At 38.6% G+C, this 9139-nt stretch overlaps 1 protein-coding gene across 1 annotated transcript; it reads right to left on the bottom strand.

Moving 5' to 3' along the window:
- Positions 1–886: 886 nt before the first annotated feature.
- LOC142445669 (olfactory receptor 5AK3-like) lies at positions 887–1816 on the bottom strand. The gene has a single exon (XM_075547611.1). The coding sequence runs from the start codon at positions 1814–1816 to the stop codon at positions 887–889; it is 930 nt and encodes a 309-aa protein (XP_075403726.1).
- Positions 1817–9139: the final 7323 nt, after the last annotated feature.

A 9139-nucleotide genomic window follows, 5' to 3' on the forward strand; every position in this document is an offset into this window, starting at 1 on the left:
GGTTTTCTTTTCCCAAAGATATAAACTTGTGAGTGGTTACAATGCAGATGTAAGTTATATTTACCAATGTCATTTCTCAATTGGTTAGCAATTAATTATAATAAAGTATTGCCATATAGTAAAAGTCAGTGTGTAGGTTCCCAATGCCCTTTTATTTGTAAAAATTCATTAAATTTTCCTTTCTCTCCTGCACATGTCCTCCAACGAAATGACTCATTTATTTTTTTTTTGCAGTAATAGAAGAGTCAAGCTATGGAAAAGCAACAAGAATAAAATAAAATTTCTGGAAAACTAGAAGAGATTTTTGTTTTGGGGAGTTATTATATTCATGGGGCAGACCTACAAGAATGAGGGCACCTTATTCTTTTTAGGTGGCATGCATGTGAACAAAAGGATCATCAGAAATCTACACGATCAATATTATGCAAACCTTTCACTACCTTTAGTTTTGGCAGAACCTAAGCATAAATCTACATCAATCACCACTGAGTTGACTCTGACACATAGAGACTTTATAGGACAGAATAGAGATGATTTCTTAAGGTTTGCAAGGCTTCAAATCTTTGTGCAAGTAGCCTGTCGCATCTCTGTCCTATAGAGCAACTGGTTGATTTGAACAGTCAACCTTTTTGTTGGCAAACTAATGTTTATTCCACTGCACCACCAGGCTCATTGTCTTCAATGACCACATGAATTCTGAGCTTATTTACTTTTCAGATGATTTCTAAAATAGTCCACATATATTTTATTGAATATATATAGGTATAATTAGGAAACACATTTTTGTCTTACAGACATTTGCCACATCTTCTGAGGTGGAGAAATATAAAAGCAGTGTTGGGCTGGTTGCTTAATCGTTTGTGCTGATTTCGAAATTGAGGCTCAACTAGCAGCACTTCTTCTTGATCCCCTTCAGAGCTTCTCGCACATCCTGGTTTCTCAGGCTGTAGATCAGAGGGTTTATCATGGGGATCATGATGCCATAAAACACAGAAGCTGCTTTCTCCTGCTCTTGAGTCTCACTGGTCCCATGGTGTAAATACATGTAAGAGAGGGTCCCATAGAATATAGTGACTGCTGTCAGGTGGGAGACACATGTGGAGAAGGCCTTTTTCCTCCCGGCCAAGGAAGAGATCTTCAAGATGGCAGCTAAGATATATATGTAGGAAAAGATAACAACCAACACGGTGACCGACAGGTTGAACCCCACAAAGGCTGCTAGGAGCAGAATGTTGAAATCAACATTAGAACAGGAGAGAGCAAGAATTGGGGGCTCATCACAGAAAAAGTGGTTAATTATATTGGACTTGCAAAAGCTCAACGAGAAGGTAAAACTTGTATTTACACAGCCATTTAAGAAACCCATGAAATAAGAACCAAGTAGCAGTTGAACGCAGACTCTCTGTGACATGACTACTGGATAGCGGAGTGGGTTACAGATGGCCACATAGCGGTCCACTGCCATAGCAGCCAGGATGTAGCAGTCACTGGTTGCGAAAGCACCGTAGACTAGCAATTGCATTAGGCATCCTATGAATGAGATGGATTTATCTGTTCTTATGAAGTTTTGCAACATCTTGGGAGTGATAGCAGAGGTGTAACACAGATCAATGAAAGCCAAATGTTGTAAGAAGAAGTACATAGGGGTGTGGAGGCCAGAGTCAATCTTGATGAGAATGATCATCCCAATATTACCCATAAGAGAGGTCACATAGATCACTAGAAATATTATGAAGAGGATATGCCAAAATTTGTTTTGACCAGCAAATCCCAGGAGGATGAATTCTGTCACGTCAGTGCCATTTTCTTGTTTCATGGTTAGCAGAGGTTCAATATCATCTGTGAAGCTGCAAAGAAAAAAAAATAGAGAAAGCTATGGTCAATTAGTTAGTTCAAGAATTGGAAGTAGTATAAAATTTGGTGTCCCAGAGGTCCAAGAGTAATTTTTTAATTACAAAATTAACTTGGATTCCTAAGAATGTGGAAGGTGCCTGACTGGCCTCTGGACTTACATAATTGCATCTATAACTCGGGGACATTGCCATGGACTGTGGCTGTCTTCAGGACACAATAAGTGGGCATCATTAGCATATCAGCTAAGGAGCATATAGCATACATGTTTTCAGTTTGCTTTCTCTTAGGGGTATTTATTTTAATTAAAATATTAAATTCTAAATGCCAACTCTGAAAATATAGATTATTAACCTTGCTTCCCTTCATGTCTTTATATCCATATCACACATTTTCTTTACCTTCTGTTTGGACCATTGTGAAGTCATGACAACAAATGACTTTGTGTCTGCTCATAGGGAATATCTGTTTGTGGTGAATGTCTAAATCCTTTCTAAAACTTGCAATCTATTTTATACTAACAAAATTTTTGGAAAAAGTGATAAGCGGCTGTTTCCAGAATTATCAACATAGTATAATGTTTTCACATGCTCAGTTTTACTTTCTGCTCTTATCTCATTTTAGACAAGGACATTCACAGAGATATAAACGTACATGCACAGATGTTCCAATAACACTGCTGTATAATGTCCATCAACTACAATTTGCCTATCTATTTTCCTATAGATTGGATAACTTGCTTCTAATACAAATGAGTCTATGTGGAATATTCTCTGGAGTATGGTCCTAGAAACAAAATGTTCAGCCTATTCATGCTTTTAGCTTGACCAAGTGTTGATGAAGGAGCCCGGTTGGTATAGTGGTTTCACACTGGGCTCCTGACTGCAAAGTTAGCAGTTCTAAACCATGAGCTGCTCTGAGGGAGAAATATGAGGCCTCCTACTCCCATCAAGAGTGACAGTCTTGGAAACCCACAGGGGCAAGTCTATCCACAGGATCTCTGTGAGCATGCATCAACTCAGTCGCAGTGAGTATGGAGTTAAGTGCTGCTGGATTGTTTCCAGAGTAGATACACATAATTGAGGATTTCTCGTGTCCTCACTTCCTTGTGGACGTTGGCATGGTCCTAAGATATGCCAGAAAAATAGGAGCAGAATGATGCATTATTTTTATTTGTTTTTCTTGATTCCCAAGGATTTTTATCACTGGTTAACATTTTCCTTAAAATCGTGAGATTCTATATTTCTGTAGACTGCCCGCTTATGTAGTTTGCCAAGGTTGCTATTGAATTGTCTTATAGATCTTCCTTATTTATGCTAGAATCTCATTTTCTTACTAGTTGTTAACATTTATCATATTTCTCAGAGATTTTCTCACATTCTATCATCTGTTAGCTTTGTCTATGGTATCCTGTATAGAACACACATTATTAAATTTTAAATAAGAATCAAATTTTTGCTCAATGATTTAAAAAATATTTAAGTGAAATTCATACCTGTGCCTAGCTTAAAACTATGTCTTTCCCAGGGCAGTCAAAGCAATAATAAACTTTATTTTATTTTTTATACTATGTTTTCAAAACAGTATCTTTGTTCTATTATGGTTAGTTAAACCATATATAGTATTCTATAAGTTTAATTTTTTTATTTGATATTTAATCACGTTTAAAAGAAGAAGGCAGATTAAAGAGATTGAGAGATGATGATAATTGTTGTTCTTGTGTGTAGGTATATGTGGGGACATGAATTAATTTAATTTGGAATATATGCTAATGAATGATCTAAAATATATATTTGAGCATGGGCAAGAAGGAAATTATGGCAAATATCCATAAGGGTACTTGGTGGAAGAACACTTAAGGATATTTGCCCCATAATTTCCTGAAAGAAAATTTCAGTGATACAGTTGTTAACTAGAATTGCAAAGTGATGAGTTAGGTAGATGCCAGATAGCCATTTGGCATAGGGCATGGAATCCAGCCTTGGTCACTGAGAATTCAGGTGTGGGTGATAAAAAGTAACATCACCATCAAACAGCAATAGCATCAAGCACATATAGTGTATAACTTCTAAACCAGTGTATGTTCTAATCAAGCTCCTACAAAAGTGATAGGGAAAAAAGGGCCATATTTAAAATATCACCAGTCCAACAAAATGCAGGATAATGGTAATGGCAAGAAGCAGAAGCTGAATAAATGTAAGGAGAAACACAACATAAAATGATAAAATATTTAGAAATAAATTTGTTAAACATAATTATAGAGGAAATGAGAATGAAAGTTAACAAAAGAGGAAATGATTAATAGTTATTGTCAACAAAGTAAAAAATTGGTTTGCTGAAAACAAACCACAAACAACAACAAAACCCCACCCACGATTATAATTGACTAACCTTTAGCACGAGAGAGTAAGAAGAGAAGGCATATGAGGAAGAGGGAACATGATAGCAGACAGAATAGTTCATGAAAAGACATTATGTGGTGATTATGGGCAACTTTATACAAATAAGAACAAATACATTGATTAATTGGACAATTATGCAGAAAAACACAAGTTTCCACAACATAAACAAAAGATGAATTAGATACATTTTTGATATATTAAGTTATTGCTATTTAAAAATTAATTCCTCTAAAAACCTGTAGTTCTAAATATATTAGTGTGATTTTTTTTACCAAGCATTATACAACAACTAGTTTTCCCGTAAGTCTTTACTGGAGCAGAAAGTCCGATTGTTCTCCCTTGGAAGGACTGGTGGTTTTGAACTGCTGACATTATGGATTGCAGGCCAACATTTACCCACTATGTCATCATGGCTCCTTGGAGACCACATAAATGAGTATAAACACATGCACATATACTAATGCATGTACATATGTATATACCTATATACACATATAAGATACATGACAACATTGTCATGGATATGGATTGAGCAATTAAAGAAGCCTGTGAAAAATCAGTGACCAGGATCCACAATATCTGTGTTGATATTTCTCTTAAATAGAACCTTGAGTGAAAGAAACAAGCTTCTAGGTCAGTGGTTCTCCACCTTCCTCAGGCTGCAGCCATTGAATACAGTCCTCATGTGGTGGTGACCCCCCAACCATGAAATTAATTTCATTGCTACTTCATAACTATCATTTTCTTACTGTTATGAATCAAGTGACCCTTGTGAAAGGGTCCTTCAACCCCAAAAGGGGTCGTGACCCACAAGTTGAGAACTGCTAGCCTCAGCAATGTTCATGGTTCTCATAAATCTCAAAGTTTCAGAGGATCATTGAAATAATATTTCTGAGATACAACACAAAGTATGTATAGAGGGTGGGCAAAATTATTTTTTAAAATCTCTTGAAATGTGTGTATCAGGGTATATGTGTATAAAAGTTAGTGAGCAAAATTTTGGGCTGTCAACAAGCCCTGGAAATGATGAATAAAATATGATGGAGAGAAATTAAAAGTAACAACCCACTCTCAAGAAGTGGAGGAATTGCCTACCAGCGGAAGACTGGAATCAAACCAAACGCTATCACCACGTCAAGTCTATTCAGCAGGGATGGAGTAGGACAGCGTCACTGGATTTTCACTGTGAAATCTTTACGGAAGCAGACTCCCACATCTTTTCTTCCTGGAATTGGCTGGTGAATTTAACTTATGACTTTTCAGTTAGCAACCAAGTGCTTTAATCAAAGAGTGCAAAATTCAACACGGTCTCCCAAAGGAGGTAAATATGCAATTTTATAGAATGCGGTTCATGTTATATGGAAAAATGACAAAACAAGTTTCCTAGTAGAATTCACAGTGTGGAACCCTGACAAACACCAGAGTGACTTTCCACCTTGTTCCCATTCTCTTTATACCCAGGATGACAGGTCGGGAAGAACACAGAGCAAACTCTTTATGGTTATCCTGGCTCATCGGATGGGGGAGAGATTGAAATTTGAACCACACATATTCCTGCACTCTTTTTTTTTCTATTCACAATGATTGCACTTGCTTTATAAAGAAACACAAAACCCAGACTCTCTGATTGACCATGTAGGTCACTGCCTCTTAGGGTTTCCAAGATTGTAAACCTTGTGGCAGCAAATAGCTCATCTTTTTCCCGGGCAGTGCTGGGGATTTGAACTGCTGATCTGTGGTTAGCAGGCCAACTTGTAAGGCACTAGAGCTCCCTTTTAAGAAGTAGGGGGAGTGGAAAAGTCAAGTCTGCTTTTCAGGGATGTGATATGATTCTCAAGTAAGCAAAGGCTCAGACATAGAATGTATAGTCAATCCATAGTCTTAACACATAACACATTCAAGTCATTCTTTAAAATAGAACAAAGGTTGATGGGATGAAGAAAATAATTTTAAAGACATTCATTATCTCAGTTGATAATTCAGTTATTTACTCATTTATATCCTTTCTCAGTAAACATCCAGCCCAACACCATTCCTGCTCTCGCTTTCTGTTACATCACCGGTGATGAAGTGATTCTTTCAGGTCTTGGGGAGAAACATACTGCAAAATTGGCCTCTGACTCTTTGGCTCTGTCACTTCCTGCACACGGGAGGATGCTACATGGCTGACATGAAACAGAAAGAGATTCACTTTATTTTACTCACACCAGAGTTGCCTTCAGTTTTTTTTTCTACAGCAGGTATAAGCCGATCGCCTGCTAAGATCTATGTTTGTGGTCCTACCTGATCAGGGAGTTTATACCTGGGGCCTGTGGGATCAGTGTTGCTCCTTTGAGAATCTGTGCTTCTGGAGACTGAGAGCAAATTAGCAAAAACAATGTTCATTATTTCCTTCTGAAGAAATGTTAAACTTTACAGAAAGGACAGATGTTGTTTTTGTCTTACTTCCAAGAGGGATTTTTTGCTTTATTTAAAAATACAAAAACCTCTTATAAAACAAAGATTTTTCTTGTTTAAATAAGTATATATAGTAAGAGCCTTTGTTAAGAACCAGGTAATTACCCCTATTATTCTAATCACCAAAATATATGATTTCTTGAAGAAGAAATTCCAATTCAACTTCTCTGCAGAATACTGTGGGGAGGCTAAAGGACCTAGGGCTCAAGGGAGAAATGGGTCCTATTATTCGAGCATAATTGAAAGAATCATTTTATTGGGGGTTCATATAGTTCTTATCACAATCCATACATACTTCCATTGTGTCAAGCACATTTGTACATGTTGCCATTATCATTCTCAAAACATATTCTTTCTAATTGAGTCCTTGGTATCAGCTCCTTAACTCCCCCCTCCTTTCCCCACCCTCCCTAACCTCCCTCCCTCACGAAAGCTTGATAATTTATAAATTATTATTATTTTTCATGACTTACACTGTGCGGTGTCTCTCTTCACCCACTTTTCTGTTGTCCTTTCCCCACTGAGGGGGTTATATGTAGATCGTTGTGGTCAGTTCACCCTTTCTCCTCCACCTTTCCCCTTGCCCTCCTGGTATAGCTCTCCTTATTGGCTCTGAAGGATTTATTTATTCTGGATTCCCTGTGTTTCAGCTCTTATCTGTACCAACGTGCATGCTCTGGTCTAGACGGATATGTAAGGCAGAATTGGGGTCACGATAGTGTTTTTGTGTGTGTGTGTGTGTGTTTGTGTGTGGGGTGGGAAGCATTAAAAACTAGAGGAAAGGTGTATGTTTCACTGGTGCTATATTGCACTCTGACTGGCTCATCCCTTCCTTGTGACCCTTCTGTTGGGGGGATGTCCAATTGTCTACAGATGGGTTTTGGGTCTCCACTCTGCACTCCCCCTCATTCACATTGATTTGTTTTCTTGTTCTTAGTCTTTGATGCCTTATACCTAATCCCACTGACACCTCATGATCACACAGGCTGGTGTGCTTCTACCATGTGGGCTTTGTTTCTTTTCAGCTAGATGGTCGCTTGTTTATCTTCAAGCCTTTAAGACCCCAGATGCTATCTCCTTTGATAGCCAGCCATCATCAGTTTTCTTCACCATATTTGTTTATGCACCTGCTTTGTCTTCAACAATATTGCTGGGAAGATGAGCATCACCAAATGCTGTTATTAGAACAAAGCTTTCTTGCGTTGAGGAGTACTTGAGTAGAGATCCAATGTCAATCTGCTACCTTGATACTTAGCATATAAATATATGCACATAGATCGTTGTATATAAACACATTTACATATGCACATGCTAATGTTTAGATCTCTATAAATGTCCTTTGCTTCCTAGTTCTTTCCTCAATTTCCTTTTACTTTCCTCTTGTCCCGCTATCATGTTTGGCCTTCATTTGGATTTCAGTAATTACTCTCAGCTATGTTGCCCCACCAGACATCCTATACCCCCCTCACCATTAATTTAAGATCACTTTTTGTTCCCTTGTCCCTAGGTTGGTTAACATCCCCCTTCCTTTCTCTTGCCTCTCCTTATCCCCTGGAACCATCGATCCAGTTGTTTTCTCCTGCAAATTGCTTATCCTGCCTATCTTATCTAGAGAGACATACAGTGCAATAATAAGCACAAAAACACGACAGAGCAAAACAAAACAACAAAAGAAAGCAAAAACACAAAACAACAACAAAAACAATGACCAAAACCAACTAAAGAAACAAACAAACAAATCAAAGCATTTAGATAGTTCCAGGTATGTTTGTCTTACTTTGAGTGTTTTCCGGTTGAGTCTGATGGGACACTGACCCCAAAGTCTACGTTTGGTATTCCCCAGGGACTTCATTGCTTTGTTCCTTTGTTGCTCTGTTGCATGCCCTTAGTGTTTTGCCCTGTTGTGGTGGGGTCAGATTGGGCACAGTTCCTGCACTGTGTCTTCAGTGTTGTCGTCCATGGCGCTATGGGTCTGTGAAAGCTGTTGTGTCTTGTGGTGGGGCCAGCCCTATGGTCCTCTCTGTGCATTGGCTGCTCTGAGCAGGAATATTGTCCTCAGGGCTTGGTGGGCCAGATGTGTTCCACTCTCTTTGTTTTATCCTGTGTCCTCAGATCAGAAATGTCTCTCTCCCTGATTTGTAACTTCATTGTTGTCCTCTGAAGTTCATTCCTCTGAAGGTATGGGGTGGGGTTGGGGGCGGTGTATACACAGTTGGAATAGGGCCGGCCCCGCAGATCCCTCTGTTGGGTCCTTACTTCACGCTAGTATGCTGCACTCATGTTCTGGACCAATGACTTGAAGTCTCACCCCACTCTCCCTCACCTGTGGAGATATAAACAATACCTTCCCCTTGGGTGGTTTGGTGCCCCGTTTCCACTACCATGTCTCTTCTTTCTTTCCTTCGGAGTACTGTGTAATTATCGTTTTG

This window comes from Tenrec ecaudatus, chromosome 4 (genome assembly GCF_050624435.1).
Source record: "Tenrec ecaudatus isolate mTenEca1 chromosome 4, mTenEca1.hap1, whole genome shotgun sequence".
In the NCBI taxonomy this organism is placed as follows: Eukaryota; Metazoa; Chordata; class Mammalia; order Afrosoricida; family Tenrecidae; genus Tenrec; species Tenrec ecaudatus.